Source organism: Oncorhynchus keta, chromosome 22 (genome assembly GCF_023373465.1).
Source record: "Oncorhynchus keta strain PuntledgeMale-10-30-2019 chromosome 22, Oket_V2, whole genome shotgun sequence".
In the NCBI taxonomy this organism is placed as follows: Eukaryota; Metazoa; Chordata; class Actinopteri; order Salmoniformes; family Salmonidae; genus Oncorhynchus; species Oncorhynchus keta.
In genome coordinates, this window is record NC_068442.1 from 11,097,598 (window position 1) to 11,118,741 (window position 21,144).

General features: G+C 41.9%; 1 protein-coding gene across 1 annotated transcript; it reads right to left on the reverse strand.

The window, feature by feature from the left end:
• Positions 1–200: 200 nt before the first annotated feature.
• On the reverse strand, positions 201–15,166 carry c22h12orf4 (chromosome 22 C12orf4 homolog). The gene is made up of 14 exons (XM_035798215.2): positions 15,065–15,166; positions 12,698–12,886; positions 12,455–12,600; positions 11,039–11,220; positions 10,813–10,912; positions 10,577–10,698; positions 7,057–7,163; positions 6,669–6,866; positions 6,245–6,373; positions 5,249–5,323; positions 4,236–4,438; positions 2,751–2,808; positions 2,595–2,662; positions 201–1,356 (listed from the first exon to the last, which is right to left on the reverse strand). Exons 2-14 carry the CDS (start codon positions 12,876–12,878, stop codon positions 1,264–1,266), a joined length of 1,662 nt encoding a protein of 553 aa, XP_035654108.1. The 5' UTR covers positions 12,879–12,886; positions 15,065–15,166; the 3' UTR covers positions 201–1,263.
• Positions 15,167–21,144: the final 5,978 nt, after the last annotated feature.

Consider the following 21,144-nt stretch of genomic DNA (forward strand, 5'->3'; position numbering starts at 1 on the left):
CATTTCCGTAGCGTTATGTGGGTTCTCACCACTGCAGTACGGTATAAAAAGTGCAGCAAGTTAACACGACACCAATTTGAGAGCTCGGGGGAGAATGCCAACAGCCATCTGTTTTTCACTTAAAAAAAGACACTGTTTTGGTTAGTGCACTTGATCTGTTTAATCATCTCAATACTGACACTGATATTCAGGGCAGGAAAGTGTTTTTATTTTTTATTTAACTAGGCAAGTCAGTTACGAACAAATTCTTATTTACAATGACGGCCAATACCGGACGACGCTGGGCCAATTGTGCGCCACCCTATGGGACTCCCAATCACAGCCGGATGTGATGCAGCCTGGATTCGAGCCATGTACTGCTGTGCCGCCTCTTGCACTGAGATGCAGTGTCTTAGACCACTGCGCCACTCGGGAGCCCGAGCGTCTGACAATAATAATTATTTAATCTACCTAAAATTACTTAATCCAAGCAGAAATGGAATGCAATTACTATGTCATATTAGCTTCAGGGAGATTAGCCAATCGTGGATTATTCCTAAACAGAAAATAAAATTGTGCAGAAACTGCAATATGGTGTAGACTATACTCCAGTGCTTTAGGTCCCAGTAAAAAAAATGTAAATAATGTCAAATCAGAAACATTTCACAGAGATGAGATTCACATTAGATCAGTAATGTAAGTTTGTGACTATATACACAGCCTGTCATTCTCCTTGAAACAGTTTCAACACTCCTTACATACATTTCTACTAAAAACATTTACCGCCGAGGTGTAAACACGGAGTAAATTGGAATTCATTGGAATGCCACATCGAAAAGTTTAATTGCTGAACTTGTGTATGGTCAATAGGGTGCAACTTTAATGCCAACTGTAAATTTCATAATAAAAGATAAAGTCCATGTTTAGGCACAAAGTAGAATAAACATCTATCAGAGAGTTGGGGGCTTTGTCTCTGAGAACAGTGCCCTCTGCTGTTACTCGAGTGGAGAGGAATAATGACAGACAGAGCCGTCACTATAATTCACTGCAATGCACAAAAACTGCATAATGCTCGTCTCGGACAACAACACAATCTATCTTTTTGGCAAGATGATGTCACCTTGCCCCGAGATGATGCCGCCTTGCCTCAAGATGCTAATTATGCAAGGGGGTTGATAAAGTCATCCATCACACTAACCCCTGTGAAATGCAACTATTTAAATATGTTTGCTGGAACTCAGTGTTGACAGTTTCCAAGCCAATGTGATTGGTCCTGTGTCTCCCTCAGCGTTTGGAGGTGAGCGTGAGGGTGGAGGAGACGCGGAAGATCTGAGGCAGCATGTTGCTCAACTGGTAGAACATCTCCTCCGATATACTCTGTCAATAAAACACAGACAGCAATGCTTAGTGAGCACGCATGGAACGGATGTCTTTCCAACAGAGTAGCCTAAACGGACACAAACGGCTTACATGCACAACATCAACTTGGGGGAAATTCTTAACATACAAATTCACAACATTTTTGTTGTTGTCGCTTATTTGTGTACAAGAGTTAACGACAACCTAAGCAGGAACCTTTGGCTCAGCGCCACCTTTAGCTCGGTGTCCCATTTCCTGTGGGATCAGTCAAGATGCTGTAATCATGTGTGCTCTGACAGCTATGGCTCTCATAGGGAACATGTTAGGTCACAACTCTAACAGGCCTTCTAATAAGCATTTTAAGTATTAACGTCTCTCACAACACTCGCATTTAGAGAGCATACAGTACGTGTCTCGTTTGAGGTGTAGAAAATGCTGTTTTAGAAGTTCTATTTTGAATGGTATCGGAGCGTAAGGCTGGCAGACGTAACCCTTGATGCTGGTCTTATCCCCTGAGCCTGTCAACATGTAAGCATAGTATAGGCAACCCAGTCTATAGGGATCCTCCCTCAGAACAATAGACTTATATAACTAACCTGTAACAGAGACACATTAATAAAGGGAATGGTTCTATAGAGAAATAAGAGCTCTCACCAAAACAAGTCATATAAATAATCCTACACACACATAGATAAATACAAACACACACACACACACACACACACACACACACACACAACCAGTCAAAAGTTTGGACACACCTACTCATTCAAGGGTTTTTCTTTCTTAAAAAAAAAAAACACATTTCTACATTGTAGAATAATAGTGAAGGAATCATGTTGTAATAAAAAAAAAAGTGTTAAATAAATATAAATATATTTTATATTTGAGATTCTTCAAAGTAGCCTTGACAGCTTTGCATACTTGTGCCATTCTCTCAACCGGCTTCATGAGGTAGTCACCTGGAATGCATTTCAATTAACAGGTGTGCCTTGTTAAGTTAATTTGTCGAATTTCTTTCCTTCTTAATGTGTTTTTTGGCTACTACATGATTCCATGTGTTATTTCATAGTTTTGATGTCTTCACTATTATTCTACAATGTTCTACAAAGTAGAAAATAGTAAAAATAAAGAAAAACCCTGGAATGAGTAGGTGTCCAAACTTTTAACTGGTACTGTATATATTCTGCAATACAGTGCAAGCTAGGTCTGAGTCATCAAGGTTCTGGCCAGTTTACCAGCAGATCTATTCTTACCTGTGGAACTAGAAACTGAACAGTCCGTGAGATCCCTCCATCCCACGATGCCATCTCCATCATGAAACCTGCAGAGGGAAACATCTTAAGTCAGGACAGAGAGGTCTCAGAGGAGACACGAGGGGAAAATGCCACTGGTGCGTCTTACTATCTCACCTTTGACACATTTGAAGACCAGCTCGGCCCGCTTCAGGCACCACGGGATGGTCATCTCCTGCAGGTGAGAGAATAAGAGGAGTCAGTCAGACCACAGGATGCTGGAACACACTAATCCTCTGTCACCCTCACTGTTCCCTTCTACTCTGCCTGCCTGACGTTGTCAAAAAGCATATTTTCATAAAGCATAAACATTTTCTCATTGCCTTCTATTGCTCCTTTGACGAACTATGCTGGTCATTATGTCACTGTACATATAAACTGAGCTGGGCAAAAGTACAATTTCTTCAGTTGGAAAAAGTACTGGAAAAGAAGAATCCCGACGGAAATGCTTTCAACTGAAAAAGAGACTGGTTCCTGCACCTTAGGAAGTGAGAATACTATACAGAATACATTTGTGAACACGCTCTTGCTTTGACTTGAGAGAAGACGTTTCATCAGGCATGTAGTGGCACGATAAGGAGAGGGCCCTCTCTGCACCACAGTGAGGAGGTCTACATCAGGCAGCAGCTTGTTAAGAAATGGCTGTTCTCAGGTTCTGGGTTGCTCAATGTGGACTCAGGAGTGGTGCTGTCTTTCAATGCTATCGCTACCCTCCTCTGTGTGTACAGAGTGCTGAATACTCAGTTTGAGTAAACACAAATGTTCACGACTCTCTGCTTTTCCCTCAATGGAGGAAATGCTAAAGGAGAGTTCACAACCAGAGCTGAACAGGCCAGAACACTGCCGAGGTTGCACTGAACAAACAAGCAGAGAGACGTGGAGGAGGAAGTAGACATGAGAGACAGTATCAAAGGCTTGTGAATGTGCCATCGGGGAGGGTAGGAACATGTCAGGATGACACTGGGAATGGAGACAACAGACTGAATGAAGCCCACTGCACTGCAGACCTGGGTTCAAATACATGTGTATTTGATTATTTGTTTTTTAAATACTTATTTTCTGTGTATTTGAGTATTTTTAAATCTTGTGGCCTAAATCAACTACTTATATTGGAAGTATTTTAAAGTAATTTAAAATAATTTGAGATATTTGAAATAGCATCTGAACCCAGGTCTGCAGCACTGTTTAACTGCAGGCCAGGAGGGGCAAATCAGTTCCTAAGGCCTGAAATAACACCGTCATTACTCCGCTTTTCCTTCTTCCTCAGTCAATTTTTCCATCCTTTTCTCCTTCCCCAACTAATCATCTAACCAAGGAACCAGGAGTGGTCAGTACAGTTCACTGGGTTTACACCATATAACTGTACAGTTAACTAATAAGTTATCAAAGCTCTTCACACAACCCTTTCCTATTAAACATCACCAACATGCTGGACCCCAAAAAACGATTTTGATTGGTGTTCATAAATGCAAAATGTAGCATAATGGTAACTGCTGGTGACCTGAACTTACAACACTGTACATGCATTATGCATCCGACTTCTGGGACCTCGAGGTAAATTATCTTCTCCTTTTACACACATAATATGAGGCTCTCTCTCACCTCTGACATGTCGTGGACCAGTAGCAGAGGGATGGTGATGGTGGTGATGTCGTGAGTGCAGCAGACCTTGAGGATGTTGCGGAGGCCCATGATGGCAGGGTCCCGGGCCGTGATGTTGCCTGAGCGCACGTTGTCATCCACACACAGGTGGAACACTATGTGGACCTCAGACAGGTTGGAGTGGCGGGAGATGTAAAATTCACCTGAGACCATGACAGAAGAGAATTTAGGGAGTAAGATAAGGTATTAGAAATGACAGCCTATGACTTGTTTTTTTGTGTGTTTTTTCCCCCCTCAATTTTCGTGATATCCAAATTGGTAGTTACAGTCTTGTCCCATCACTGCAACTCCCGTACAGACTCGGCAGAGGCAACGGTCGAGAGCCATGTGTCCTTCGAAAACACGACCCTGCCGCACTGCTTCTTGACACACTGCTTGACACACTGCTCGCTTAATCTGGAAGCAAGCCGCACCAATGTGTCGGAGGAAACACCGTACACCGTGCCTGCGCCCGGCCTGCCAGAGGAGTCTCTAGAGCGCGATGGGACAAGGACATCCCGGCCGGCCAAGCCCTCTCCTAACCCGGGCGACGCTGGGCCAATTGTGCTTTGCACCATGGGTCTCCCGGTCGAGGTCGGCAGCAACACAGCCCGGGATCGAACCCGGATCTGTAGTGACGCCTCAAGCACTGCAGTGCCTACGACCACTGAGCCACTCGGGAGGCCCTATGAAAGCCTATTTCTAAACTAGGCAAGTCAGTTAAGAACAAATTATTTTTTACAATGACTGCCTAGGAACAGTGGGTTAACTGCCTTGTTCAGGGGTAGAACGAAATTCGCTACACTATACTTGCTTGTTTTGTCACAATCTGAAATAAGGCAAACTATTAGAATTTTAGCAACCAGGAAATGGCAGAGCGTTTTCTGCATAGTGCATCTTTACGTCAAATGTTCACAATGTCAGGATTCATCCCTTAAAGAATTTGTCAAAACCATATATTCAGTCAACTTTACCTGGTAAGATATTGGAGGGATTCCTTTCCAAATTTTTGTTTTTATCTTCAGTATTAGTTCCATTCCTAGGAACCTCTGTCAAAAGGAAAACAAGAGATGAGTTAAGAATTTCCTGTTTGGAAAACATGTGAGCAAACATGACCTTTCAGGAAGTAAATGACAATAGCAACAGAGGTCACAGGCCCATCCATATAAGGCCTGATAGCCAGGAGGACCGTTTCCATACTCAGCTCTCTGATAGCTCTCCACTCAAACAGCCATTCAATGGGGATTGTTATACGGATCTTGACAGAGGTTTCCGACAACACACGTTGGCAATGATGTCAAAAGAGCCTTGTCCTTCCTCCTGACATAATCCCTAACACATATTTCCAGTTTGACATATACTTTGCCCTTGTTCAAACATGACTTTACTGGGCCAGGATCTGACAGATGTATAAAATCGAGCTCACAGCCATGCAATCTCCATAGACAAACATTGGCAGTAGAATGGCTGTAGTGATGCCTCTAGCACTGAGATGCAGTGCCTTAGACCGCTGCACCACTCGGGAGCCCCATCATGAACTTGACCCAGTAGCAGGACACTTCAGCCAAAAACCTGTTTGCCTCTGCCAGGAGGCTAAAACTTGGCCGCAAGTGGATTTTCCCGGAAGACAATATCCCCAAGCACACATCAAAATCCAAAAAGAAATGGTTAATTGACCACAAAGAAATGTAAATTTTACTATTGCCATCTCAGTCTCTAGACTTGAACCCCATTAAAAACCTGTGGTTTAATTGAAGAGGGAAGTCCATAAGAGCAGACGAAGGATATCAAGGATCTGGAAGGATTCTCTATGGAGGAATGGTCCAACATCCCTCCCAATGTGTTCTCCTCGTAAAACAGTTTGAAAAAGGCTCAGTGCCGTTATCTTCGCAAGGGGTTGTATTGAAAGGTATTGAAAACAGGGGTGCCAATCATTTTCATCCCTGTTGTTGTGTGTGTGACTGACTCACCCGGCTGGACTTTGTGCTTGCTGCTCCTCTGAGCCCAGGCATAAAGCACCACCTGCTGGACCACCTCCAGCTGCTCCTCCAGCCGAGGGAAGTGGAAGTCTGTACACTCCTTAGATACTGTGGCAAAGTCTGGGGATCACACACAAACACATGATGAGGAGTCTTACAATCTCACAATGTTTATGAAGGTTAGGGGTTGGCGTATGTTCTGTGACAATACCTTTATGAGCTATCGTCATGCTCAAACATCTAACTCACTGGTGTCCTCAAGCCAAACATCTTCATATGTGGTCATGGCAATAAGAAAGATTGAATTGATTCAGTAACGATAAATGGGTTTTACACTCTCATGTAACTAACAGGGCCTAACAGTGTGGTCTCCTGCTTAATGTTGACCACTGACCCTTGGCCCCTGACCTCTCACCTCTCTTGATGCCGCTATAGGAGTTGACCCGGTTGTCCACCAGCAGCACCAGGCCACACAGGGACGAGGAGTAGAGCGACAGAGCAGTCTGCAGCCGCCGCAGCTTGGTCCCGCTGCTGCCATGCCGACGGTGCTTACAGAAGTCCAGCACGTCTGCCCGCACCAGCCGCAGGTTGTGCATGGTCTTCAGCTGTGCACCTGGACGACACCGTCAAAATACATCAGAAACAAACGAAAATATACACTCAACACGTATGGGACGTCTTTATATTTTACGATGTCAGGAAGTAAAGTATAAATCCAGTGGCTGTCATCAGGGTTCATTTTTATCATAGGCTTGGTTGGACCAGGCAGCAGTGTTTCCATGGGGACACAGACAGTATAGTACCTAAGTGGATGGTGAAGCTCTCCTCCAGCTGTCGCTGCTCCTCATACAGCCTGGCCCCAGGCTCAGACTCCACTGTCAGCTGACTGGGCTGCACCTTGATCTCCTCACTGACAAACACAACCTCACACTGTAAAGGGCAGGGTTCACAAGATGACTAGCCTTGTCCCGGACCTGTGTCTGCCGTCTTGCCCACGCTAATGAGCATCGAAGTTGGCTGTACAGCACAAACAGATCTGGGACTGGAAGATGAGTGGACACAGGGCTACGAAGATAACCATCTGACGGGAGAGCATGGCACAATATGTTTTCGCCAAAGTGAACCATAAAATTAGGTTCCTGGCAAGAACCTCCAAATATCTGAATAAGAATGCAATGGGGACATTGGCAGGGGCTCTTGTTCAGTGCCACTTTGATTATGCAAGCTCTGCCTGGTACAATCGTGCCTCCAAGATATAAAAAAATGTATTAAAACAATTTAGTCATGATTATTCTTAAACTTCCAGCACACATCTTGACTACTCCCACTTTGAAAGCCTAAGATGGCCTAAAGTGGAGGAGAGAGTGGCTCAGATAAAATTGTGTCTTGTACATAAGATTGTCCACAGTATGGTCCCCAGGTACTTATATAACTACCTTAACTTAGTAAGGGATAACCATAACTATTCAACTGGAAGGAGTGAAACTGACATAGTTCCTTTTAGATTTAAAAGTGGTATAGGGGGAAAAAATGTATACTCGGCTGCCATTCTTTGGAATAATCTTCATAGTAATTTTTAAATGGTTGTTGTTTCAAGTTCTCACTGAAAAAATAGCTAAATAGTAGCATGTCTCAAAAGTGAGTGGTAAGATTAAAGTAGGTGACAGGGAGGGAAATGTCCGTGATAGCATATGGTCTGCCTTTTGGGTGCCTGTTGTTTATTATATTGTGACTGTCTTGTGTATGTATGTATTAGAGGTCGACCGATTAATCGGAATGGCTGATTAATTATGGCCGATTTCAAGTTTTCATAACAATCGGAAATCGTTAATTTCGGTTTGGATGCTCGCTGTGTTAAGAAGCAGTACGGCTGGTTGGGTTGTGTATCGGAGGACGCATGACTTTCAACCTTCGTCTCTCCCGAGCCCGTACGGGAGTTGTAGCGATGAGACGAGACAGTAGCTACTACAACAATTGGATACCACGAAATTGGGGAGATTTTTTTTTAAATAAATAAAACTAGGCAAGTCAGTTAAGAACACATTCTTATTTTCAATTACGGCCTAGGAACGGTGGGTTAACTGCCTTGTTCAGGGGCAGAACGACAGATTTTTACCTTGTCAGCTCAGGGATTCAATCTTGCAACCTTACGGTTAACTAGTCCAACGCTCTAACCACCTGCCTCACGAGGAGCCCGCCTGTTACGCGAATGCAGTAAGAAGCCAAGGTAAGTTGCTAGCTAGCATTAAACTTAATCAATCATAATCACTAGTTATAACTAACTACACATGGTTGATGATATTACTAGTTTATCTAGTGTTTCCTGCGTTGCATATAATCAATGCAGTGCGCATTCGCGAAAAAGGACTGTTGTTGCTCCAACGTGTACCTAACCATAAACACCAATGCCTTTCTTAAAATCAATACACAGAAGTATATATTTTTAAACCGGCATATTTAGCTAAAAGAAATCCAGGTTAGCAGGCAATATTAACCAGGTGAAATTGGGTCACTTCTCTTGCGTTCATTGCACGCAGTGTCAGGGTATATGCAACAGTTTGGGCCGCCTGGCTCATTGCAAACTAATTTGCCAAAATGTTACGTAATAATGACATAACATTGAAGGTTGTGCAATGTAACAGCAATATTTAGACTGATGGTTGCCACCCGTTAGATCAAATACGGAACGTTTCCGTATTTCACTGAAAGAATAAACGTCTTGTTTTCGAGATGATAGTTTCCGGATTCGACCATATTAATGACCAAAGGCTCGTATTTCTGTGTGTTATTATGTTATAATTAAGTCTATGATTTGATAGAGCAGTCTGAGCGATGGCTCAGCAGGCTCATAAGCATTCATTCAAACAGCACTTTCGTGCATTTTGCCAGCAGCTCTGCTGATTGACTTCAAGCCTATCAACTCCCGAAATTAGGCTGGTGTAATGATGTGAAATGGCTAGCTAGTTAGCGGGGTGCGTGCTAATAGCGTTTCAAACGTCACTCGCTCTGAGACTTGGAGTAGTTGTTCCCCTTGCTCTGCATGGGTAACGATGCTTCGAGGGTGGCTGTTGTCGATGTGTTCCTGGTTCGAGCCCAGGTAGAAGCGAGGAGAGGGACGGAAGCTATACTGTTACACTGGCAATACTAAAGTGCCTATAAGAACATCCAATAGTCAAAGGTACATGAAATACAAATGGTATAGAGAGAAATAGTCCTATCTATAATAACTACAACCTAAAACTTCTTAACTGGGAATATTGAAAACTCATGTTAAAAGGAACCGCCAGCTTTCATATTTTCTCATGTTCTGAGCAAGGAACTGAAACGTTAGCTTTCTTACATGGCACATATTGCACTTTTACTTTCTTCTCCAACACTTTGTTTTTGCATTATTTAAACCAAATTGAACATGTTTCATTATTTATTTGAGACAAATTGATTTTATTGACGTATTATATTAAGTTAAAATAAGTGTTAATTCAGTATTGTTGTAATTGTCATTATTACAAATACATTTTAAAAATCAGCATGGGCGTTGAAAAATCATAATCGGTCGACCTCGTAAGTAAGTAAGTAAGTAAGTAAGTATGTATGTATGTATATAGATATATATACTGTTTATATATTAAGGGTATGTGAGACAAGGAAGATGTACCTGTCCATAGTTGTTTATTAGGAACGGAAATTGTATTAATTATCAGATGTTGTGAAACAAACAACAATTGTTTCTGTCATTGTCTGTTGTCATTACAATCACCGCCTAACCTTGTTGTATTTCACCTTCCCCTTTCCTTCTTCAAAAGGACCACGATGAAAATAAGCTGTTAAGCTTTATTGTGTTATCCTTGATGATTTTCTTAAATTGTATGTGGAGGCCTCACCATGTATGTATTTTACAAATGGTCAAATAAATTCTATCAATCAAACCCCAGATGAGGTGCATTGGGACTGACGAACTGCACAAAAAAAGGAGTAAACCATATACAACAACATAAAATCAGTAAGGATGCTCTTTCAATGGCTCTTGAGCGTGCATTTGTAAGTGCTGCTGTGTGCAGATGTCATTCCACTGTGTCTGCAAGCTTTCTTTCCCATCCAAGCACTTAACCACCTGACTCGACTAGTCATTATCTTGATTTAACCAATGTTGCTTCACTGTGAGCCTTGAAAGTGTTAGTAGGATTTCAAGGAACAGAAAAAAACCTGCTGATTTGCACCCCCCTAAAAAGCCATTTGAGAGTAAGTACATTTCTGCACATATGCATTCACAAGCACGCAAACACACATATAGGCACCAACACTCTCTCTCTCTCTCTCTCTTACTTAATAGTGCTGTTATTGGGGTTCTGCATGTCCTGGTGCAGTTTGATCACCCACTCCTGATACTCCTGCTTCTGAATATGAGTCACCTGTTTCAGTTCATTGGCCCACTTGTTCTCCAGCACCTGACCAGAGAGAAGAATGACCAATCGTGAATATTCATGACTGTGTAGCTCTGTGCATAGAGCATTGCAATGCTTGTAGCTCAAATGGACAAACTGACTGGTTCTGTGTCTTACCTGCTGGGCATCGAAGTGTTGAGAGGCAACTGCATTTACATCCTGGTCAGTCATGGTCTTTCCCAGCTCCTGCATGACTTTGTCCATCTCTGCTGCCTGTCTGGGAGTTGAGAATAACAGAACAACGCTAAACGCATTAGGCATTTGTTATACGAAACTAACTTCAACTACGATGACTTAATTGGCTCCTTTGCAATTGAGGACTTATCTCTATGATCATACCAACCTCTCTTGTAACTTATTCAGCTCCATGTCTCTCTCACTGATGAGCTCTGAGACGCTGACAAAGTAGTTGTGTTCCAGGTTGAGCAGGGTGTCAGAGGCCGGGGAATGGATGAGCTCGTGGTAAACATCTGCAAAGTCCTCATCCCAGCAGGGCTCCTCAGGACGAGCATGTTCCAGCGTTGTCTAAATAGGAACAAGGAAAAGAGGATGATGGCGTCTGGGAGTAACCTTTTGAGAGTAAAGGGAAATCACAGGAAGACATTGTTCAGTAGATCAGAGGAAATTGTAGGAAGTGAAAAAGTGAGTGACTGTGCTGTACGAAAGACCCGGGCAACAATTGTGAGTGGACAGTGTGAAAAGCAAGAGGCGATTCTCCTTAACGAACGTAATAGAGGGGAAGCTACGAGAGGGACCTTGTACTCGTGCCATATTTAGAATGGGCATAGAAAAGTTTAGAGTCTTCCTCTATTAATATAAGTCCAGGGATCTTTAGGCAGCAAACATGATATACATTAAAAAGACCTTCGCAGTTCCATCAAATACACTGGACAGCATCCATGAGTATTTCTGCACTAGTGCAGTAAAATGTTAATGGTTACCCTGTACACATCACAGCAGTGAGCAACCAAGCTTTATTGGAGCGCCAACCTTGTTAATTTTTACAAGTGCTTGAGCAAGTGGCAGCAGAATTAAGTCCAGAACTTTGAAGTGCATGAAGCCGATGAACTTGTCGACTTTAAAAGACAAAAAAAGTAGGGAAGATATTCTGTTTCAAAGGGAGTTTCCGCTTTCATCCATTTAAAGTAAAAGCCACCATACCATGTCTAGTAATCTCTCTCATCAGATCACAGATGTTTTAATGATTTTAATGACGACGCAGGTCTTGCTTGTATAAAATTGATGAGCTGCAACTCAAAGACAAACACTACATCTTGGCAACTTTCGAGAACTTTTCGCAAATCTTTCCAATCTAATTTGATACATTGTTTCCGAAACTTAAGGAGCAGTCAACTGTCTGTGACTCACTGACTTTCTGTATCAATATAATGATCTATGACCACAACTCAGACACTGGGAGATAATTATATTATCAGGAGGCACAGTACGCAAACACTTCTCTAGCTCATCTTTCAGATAATTGGATTGTTCCATACAGAAAATAACATACGAATACAGATTGCACTGTAGTCTCATACATCCAACAGTGTCATCCACTTCTGTAATGTGAGGTGAACAACATGAGGAAATGAAAAATATATCTATAATTCGGCAGGTGCGACACTATCAGACAGAAGCGAGGGATCAGGGAGAAGAAGCGAGAGGACAGAAGCAGGGGCGGGGTTAGCTTTAGGGACAAACAAGTTAATGTGAAAATATGCTTCTAAACATGGTCTTTGGTTTTGAGTTCTGCTTTTACCTCAGAGTAGGCCTTAGCCCATGTGTTTGTAAGCTGGTTGATGTCCACCTCTCCTGTTGTCAGTCTCTGTAGGGCCAACTCTGCTTCTCTGTCATAGTCCTGGATGGTTTCACTCTCAATAAAGGTGGACAGTGTGCTCTTCAGTTCTAAACCAAGATACATTAAATAATTAGTACCAAACGGTATGTTTGGATGAATAGAAGAGACAAAGTTTCATTTTATTTAGTTAAATGGAAATCTCACCATTCTCAACGAAGCAAGGTATTTTGTGCAGCAGCATAAGTCGTCCATGAAGGTCACTGACATTTTCTTGGACAGGGAATTGCAGAGGTACTTTGAGGACACAGACATTCCTCCCTGCCCTGAACCGAAATACAAACTCCTTCTCAGTGGTGGTGTTCACCTTTCCCTTGTTTTTCTTCATTTTCTCAGCTGAAAGCAGATGAAAGAAGTTACAAACCAATTCAAATTAGAGTAGTGAGTATATGTACAGTAATAAGAACGCAATCACATCCTGTGTCATGTATACCAGATATGCATCTCAAACTATCATTTTTCCCCTTTCCAATCAGTGTGGAATTTCCTTCCTCTCGAACATATAAGACAAAAAATTCCAAACAGTCCTTTTACTAGCAAGAATGTTGTCCGGTGACTGTTGTTATTCGGATGGAAATATGAGAGAAAATACCCACACGAAAGTGTTAATAACGCGACTTAAAACACGAGTGTCTCTGTGTGTGGCCATCATGGTTTGCTTGCTCATCACCTACGGCAGGTGCACAAGACGGAAGTGCATGCACGCATACTAACTGAAAGTCTTGCAGGTGTTTACATGGTTTTGTGCATGTGCCTGGTGGTAGAAACCTCAATGTCACCAGAGTTATGAAAAGTCGGTTTAATAATACTTTCCTTTGGATAATTCTTCTTTCATTTCAACCCTAATAAGAACAAACAGGGACAACCAGTACAGTAATCTGGCTTGTAAGGAAACTTTCCAAGTCTTTGCAGTGCTTTAATTCAGACTGTGCACCCAGAAAGCTTGTATAACAGTCTGATTTATTAGGCAAGCGATCATTCTCAATTTCTACAGAAATTATAGGCAGCAGATGCGACCCACTTGCTAACAACTGCACTAGGGTCAGACAGGCTTCCAGTGTAGATTAAGACCCCGTGGAGCCGGCGCAAAATATGGCCTGGAAAACATAACACAATCTAGGGATGAGAAATGCGTCGTACTCCGAATTGTCCCATTATCCCAACTGCTACACAGAGAAGATTAGTCGTTCCATCTTCTCGGTGTAACAGTTGGATAATGGGACAATTCGGAGTACAACGTTTTTCTCATCCCTGGAGTGAGGTACGTTTCCAGGCCATATCTTGCGCCGGCTCTGCAGTATCTTAATCTACACAGGAAGCCTGTCCGACCCTAGGGCAGCTGTAAGCAACCGGGTCGGATCTGCTGGCTACAGAAATAGCCTGGGGCCATTTAGTATCTATTGGAAATATAATAATTTAGCTAACTACCAGGCTTGCATGGTAACAGATTATTGCTGACAGATACCTAGCTAGCTAATAAAAACAATAAGCATTAATGTGTTAGCCCCATTGGTCCCTTCAGCTAACGTTAGGTAATACACTAAATACAAAAGTATGTGGACACCAAATGAGTGGATTTGGCTATTTCAGCCACACCGGTTGCTGACAGATATATAAAATAGAGCACACAGCCATGCAATCTCCATAGACAATAGAATGGCCTTAATGAAGAGTTCAGTGACTTAACGTGACACTGTCATAGGATGCCACATTTCAAACACATTTCTGCCCTGCAAGAGCTGCCCCGGTCCGACGGATGAATCGGAGTTTGGCTGATGTCAGAAGAACGCTACCTGCCCCAATGCATAGTGCCAACTGTAAAGTTTGGTGGAGGAATGGTCTGGTGCTGTTTTTCATGGTTCAGGCTTGGCCCCTTAGTTCCAGTTAAGGGAAATCTTAACGATACAGCATACATTCTAGACAATTCTGTGTTTCCAACTTTGTGGCAACAATTTGGGGAAGGCCCTTTCCTGTTTCAGCATGACAATGCCCCTGCGGACAAAGCGAGGTCCATACAGAAATATTTTGTTGAGATCGGTGTGGAAGAACTTGATTGGCCTGCACAGAGCCCTGACCTCAGCCCCATCGGACAACTTTAGGATGAATTGGAACGCCGACTGCGAGCCAGGCCTAATCGCCCAACATCAGTGCCCGACGGCACGATACTCTTGTGGCTGAATGGAAGCAGGTCCCCGCTGAAATCTTCCATATGTAGTGGAAAGCCTTCCCAGAAGAGTGGAGGCTGTTATAGCAGCAACTCAATATTAATGCCCATGATTTTGGAATGAGATGTTCGACGAGCAGGTGTCCACATACTTTTGGTCATGTATTGTATATAGTCATGATGCGTCAGGTTACGTAACTAAAGCTTTCGCTAGTTAGCAATAGTAGCTAACATTGCAGTGATCGGTGCCTAGCTTAGTGCAACCAATAACAACAATATTGACACTAATCATACTGCAGCCGTGATACATTTGTTTCAGAAGAATAAAGATGGGAGAAGTCAAGTTTTACCTGCACATTAGTATTTTGAGGATGTAAACTGACGCCCGCGTAAGTGTCCTTGTTTGGACAATCATCTGACTGACACAACTGAGCTAGCTGGGCTTTTGAAATACAACTTTCGTCGTATTGTATTTTTTTTGTAAATGTAGGACACACAAGTGGAACCATATGGAGTTTTATATCTTATTAGTCGAATAATGGTTTCCATTGTCATTAACAGTAAGGTTATATATTTCAACATTTTGTCAACGTACACAAAAAAATAACGAATCACCTAAACAGAAACACAATAGAGATGTGCCAGATTCCGTTTGTCGCTGGATAGCTTGAAATAAGTAATCAAGTACTTATTTCAATGTGGTCGTTTAGCTAAGTTATTTAGTATTCATTTGTTATAGTTTGTACACTGTTAAGAGACTTGAGACACGTCATTTAGCAACTAACGTTAGCAAGCTATACAGTTATCAGTTCTCTGTGTCTGACTTTAGTATGGAGCTGCGGCTCTGAGAATTGTTTCTTCATCCTATGTAATGTATTCCCACTGAAATTGCTAATGTTTCTTTCCCCCCTGTTCAGAGAAATTAGTCATTGAAGTTAGGTTAATGTCCCATACTACATCCTGACCACTAGATGGCACTGTTCCTGTCATTAGTTAAAACAAGTTTAAAGATCCCTCCTCAATGTTAAAGGGATAGTTCACCCAAATTTCAAAATTACATTTGTTTCCTTACCCTGTAAGCAGTCTATGGATAAGGTATGACAGCAACATGCGTTGGTTTTATTGGCCACAAAGGGATAGTTCACCCATACAAAATGACATTGTTTTTCTTACCCTGTAAGCAGTTTATGGACCAGGTATGACAGCAACCATGCAAGTCAATGCTGCCAATATTAGCATTTTCACGCTTCATGTTCGAATTATCCTAAAGTATCTCAAATTGATTACAACTCAATGATGCTACTTATAGATTTTTTGGGATATGAAGTGTGAAAAATGCTAATATAGGTACCAATGACTTGCATTGGATTTGTGCCACAAATGCTAAAAAGTTATAATTTGAAACAAGGAGCAGGTTGACTAAACCAAAGCATGATTGCTGTCATACCTGGTCTATAAACTGCTTACAGAGTAAGACAAACAATGTCATTTTGTATGGATGAACTATCCCTTTAACATTGGGGGATCAGAAGCTGGTAATATCAGGATGTAGGGTGGGACATAAACCTAACAACGTCAATCACTAATTTCTCTGAACGGGGGAAAAAAACACCAAATTCACTGAGAACAGTACTCAGTAGCCGCAGCTCTATACTAGGCTACTTGTCAGAGATAGAGAACTGATATTGTATACTCGTTGTTGGGTTGGGATTGGTGTGGGGGGGTCCATGGGTGGCTTTTGACCTTTCCTTTGGATACCTCATGCCTAACACATTGTTAGAAAAAAGTTTTGTCCAGCTCGGATGTTAGGTACTTTATTTAATATTATATGCATCCTATAAATTAAAACTGCCAATTTGGGTGCAATCAATAAACTTAATTTCTCAGATAAAAGTATATTTCAACATAATAATGTAGCAGGAATGCTAATTTGATCTGTTTCTGACTACAGAAATGATTTCAGAACAATCTGAGATCGTGGGTGTCATGGCTTGCTGAAATGACATAGCACGACCCAGCCGCAAAGACTATGATAACTGTTTCATTTAAGTGTGATGAATGAGGACTATTTGCTCTTGTCAACAGAGCCAAGAACCAATTAAATCACTCGTACTTGAGGGGGATGATGATGATGGGGATGATGATGATGATACCAACTGTTACAGAATGTCAAAGCCCCAGGTTTTGGATTATTATTATTTTTTGTACAATCAGATGAAGATTTTGCCTGTATGAAAGGACCTCCCAGCAATAAAGATTGGGTCCTTGTCAAAGAACCACAGAGAGACAAGAGACAGTGTCAATCAAGCTAATCTTTCAGTTAGGATTCAAAGAATGTAGGCCTATAAATTGTATTTTGATTTAAATGAAAACGCTACATGTTTTGTAGGTGTCACAAAGAAAAACAACTTCACGCACTGCCAACAAGTTAGGCACTATTTTGATCAGTGAATCCATCCGTGCAACATGAATCTTCATAGGGAAAATCATAGCCATGCTAGCGCAACAATGTTGGAGAACTGCAAATTGGTAGTGCACACACTTTGTACATTTAGTGAGAACCAGTTTTTTAAGATTCCTGTACTCCTCAGCATCTGATGAAGAGGGACACTTTATGGGAACATGACATCTATCTATACAGTAAGTGACTCCATGGAAGAAACCCATATTCATAGAACTCTTCCTCGTAGTTGTCTTGAGCAGCAGCATCAGGGACCTTGATGTAACTGTCAGTTTACACATAGCATTGCAGACGTTGTGGACTATTCTACATACAGTCGGTTCACTTACAGCACAAACATCTAGATGCCAAAAACCTCAAGGTGATCAGTACTTGTAGGGAAGGAGAGATGGACCTCCCATGAAGAGAGTCAGCTAAAAGCCTTGGCTCAAGCAAACAAATCATGTCAGTTGCAATTTCTTTGTACATACGGAAATGGTCATGTAAATTGATTTCATCAAAATCCTTCTGTGGGTTACTCCTGTCTATAACCACCTTTCTGGCTGGCCTTGGCGGTGCTCTTTGATCATCATTGAAATAGTCCAGGTAATCCATTCTCCTCCATTGCCAAGGTCAACCTGGCGGCCAACATCCATTAATCTGAAGTTAAGCCTGCCTCTGGCCAGGTTTCATTTAAGCCTTCACTTAGATCTAGATGAACTCTAATTGTCCTTCTGGAAATCAGACTTTTTCAATCTCGACTAGGGCAAGCCTGAGACTATTTTAAACCATGTCTGAGAAATGCAATTTCAGTTAGCCCAGTTTAAAAGTGCAATTTAGCCTAAGATTAGGCTTAATCTGTTTCCACCAAACCACCCATCAGAGCATGACCAGATTTTTGATGAGGAGGATTAGAGCAATGAGGAGTTCACTGCAAAGAAAGTGGGAAATGGGGAAGAAAACCAGAACAGCTCAGCCTCTAAGAAAGCAGATGAAAAGAGGCCTAAAAACACTGAAGAATAAAGAAAGGGACACTTCAAAGTCTTCAATGTTTTTAGTAAAACAGCATACTAGTACCGATAGATGTGCTTGGCTGTGGCTTCTGTGCTAGTGGTAAGATGTTAGTGGTAAGGTTTCATAAATGAGCTCTTCAATGATTCATTTGACAATTTAGTTATTTATCTATCTATTTTTAGCTTTACACATACCTTATTTAGTGACAAAAATAACAGAAGTCACTTTCAGTGAATGGAAGTCTTATTTTTCTCAGTTGGCATTTGTAACTCTTGTCATGGCAGTTAAACATACAGCATGTGTTGTTGTAGCCTAGGCTTACTATACTCTCAACATATAGTATCTATGGAAACCTGAACTGTGTTCTGATGCCCCTTTGGCTTAGAGGGATAAACTTGTTTAACGGCCCTGTTTGTGAGCAAGTTGTTTGTGTCTGTAGTAGAACTCTACAAGCATTTGGCACCTTAGAAGGGCTATGTTTGGAGTTACAGGGACTAAAGCAGGTTTTGATTTCACAATCCATAGACAAGACACATATTAAAGATGCATGTTGTGTCCATTACAGGTATTTAACTGATTTTCTTACACGTCTCTCCATCCCGGATGACAGCTATTCAGCCACAAATCGCACATAGACTGAACTTAACAAACATCTCAGGTAGCCTAGCCACTATTATTGGGATGTATAGCCACTCCTGTGTTATTGTCATACTTAATTTATTGTAGTGACTGCATGATAAGCATTACAGGTGTTTCACTGAATTCAATCAGGAATTATCTTGATTGGGTATACTGCATCTGGTGACAACTGCAAGGATATTGATTTCATCAGTGGAATTGTTCAGTAGCTTATTGGACTGTTGGCTGATGATGAGTAAACACATCAGTGACAATCAGATCATTTCCTAATAACAACAGACGTGAAGATGTATGAAAAAAAAAGTCACAGCAGGCATAGCCTACCATTGTAGAAATTACCTTGTAGGCTACAGTTACTGTACATGCCAAGTGACAAAAAAATCCCTTTCTTATTTGGGTCATTCTTTATAGTACGTTTATGACCTTGGGGCCTCGGGGAAGGACACTACCTGGTCCAAACCCGATACAGTTGAAGTCGGAAGTTTACATACACCGTAGCCAAATACATTTAAACTCGGTTTTTCACAATTCTAGAAAAAAGTCCTTGTCTTAGGTCAGTTTGGATCACCACTTTATTTTAGGAATGTGAAATGTCAGAATAATAATAGAGATAATTATTTATTTCAGCTTTTATTTATTTCATCACATTCCCAGTGGGTCAGAAGTTTACATACACTCAATTAGTATTTGGCAGCATTGCCTTTAAATTGTTTAACTTGGGTCAAACATTTTGGGTAGCCTTCCACAAGCTTCCTACAATAACTTGGGTGAATTTTGGCACATTTCTCCTGATAGAGCTGGTGTAACTGAGTCAGGTTTGTAGGCCTCCTTGCTCGCACAAGCTTTTTCAGTTCTGCCCACAGATTTTCTATGGGATTGAGGTCAGGGCTTTGTGATGGCCACTCCAATACCTTGACTTTGTTGTCCTTAAGCCATTTTGCCACAAATTTGGAAGTATGTTTGGGGTCATTGTCCATTTGGAAGACCCATTTGCAACCAAGCTGATGTCTTGAGATGTTGCTTCAATATATCCACATAATTTTCCTCCCTCATGAGGCCATCTATTTTGTGAAGTACACCAGTCCCTCCTGCAGCAAAGCACCCCCACAACATGATGTTGCCACCCCGTGCGTCACGGTTGGGATGGTGTTCTTCGGCTTGCAGGCTTCCCCCTTTTTCCTCCAAACATCACGATGGTCATTATGACCAAACAGTTCTATTTTTGTTTCATCAGACCAGAGGACATTTCTCCAAAAAGTAAAAAAAAATTCCCCATGTGCAGTTGCAAACCCTAGTCTGGCTTTTTTTATGGCGGTTTAGGAGCAGTGGCTTCTTCCTTGCTGAGTGGCCTTTCAGGTTATGTCGATATAGTACCTGTTTCCTCCAGCATCTTCACAAGGTCCTTTGCTATTGTTCTGGGATTGATTTGCACTTTTCGCACCAAACTACGTTAATCTCTAGGAGACAGAACGTGTCTCCTTCCTGAGCGTTATGACAGCTGCGTGATCCATTGGTGTTTATACTTGTGTACTATTGTTTGTACAAATGAACGTGATGTCTGATGTCAATTAGCCTGATGTAGCTTCTGACTAAATGATGTCAATTAGCCTATCAGAAGCTTCTAAAGCCATAATATAATTTTCTGGAAATTTCCAAGCTAGTCCAGACCATTTAGTCTATGTAACCTTCTGAGCCACTGGAATTGTGATACAGTGAACTATAAGTGAAACAATCTGTATGTAAACAATTTTTGGAATAATAACTTGTGTCATGTGTAACAGTATAGACTTTACTTCTGTTCCCTCGCCCCGACCTGGGCACGAACCAGGGATGCTCCAAGCACGTCAACAGTCACCCTCGAAGCATCGTTGCCTATCGCTCCACAAAAGCCGCAGGAACCACTACTTCAAGGTCTCAGAGCAAGTGATGTCACCAGTTGAAACGCCACTAGCGCGCACCACAATTTCTAGCTAGCCATTTCACATCGGCTCCACATGCACAAAGTAAATGGCATAACCAACTTGCCAAAACTATAGTTTGTTACCAAGAAATGTGTGGAGTGGTTGAAAAACGAGTTTTATTGACTCCAACCTAAGTGTATGTAAACTTCCGACTTCAACTGTAACACCAAAAGGATTCATGGCATCGACCGGAATTAGAACAAATAGACGTTAGGGAATTAATGTAACTGTGACGCCATCAGATCAGTCATGTTTGGAGTAATGAGACATCCCCCTGGTTACGGAGAGAGCGCCATAGAGCGACACGGCTGAAGCGAGGGAGGCACACCCCCTCTCCACAGCTCAGCTACATTGACGCAGCGGGACCCGTCCTCAC

What these genes read in the sequence shown, in the direction of transcription:
- c22h12orf4 (XM_035798215.2), bottom strand. Translation starts at nt 12,878, where the DNA reads ATGAAGAAAAACAAGGGAAAGGTGAACACCACCACTGAGAAGGAGTTT. An exon ending in ACCTTGCTTCGTTGAGAATG is followed by an intron (nt 12,601 to 12,697) that starts GTGAGATTTCCA and finishes ATCTTGGTTTAG; the next exon opens with AACTGAAGAGCACACTGTCC. An exon ending in AACACTTCGATGCCCAGCAG is followed by an intron (nt 10,699 to 10,812) that starts GTAAGACACAGA and finishes CTCTCTGGTCAG; the next exon opens with GTGCTGGAGAACAAGTGGGC.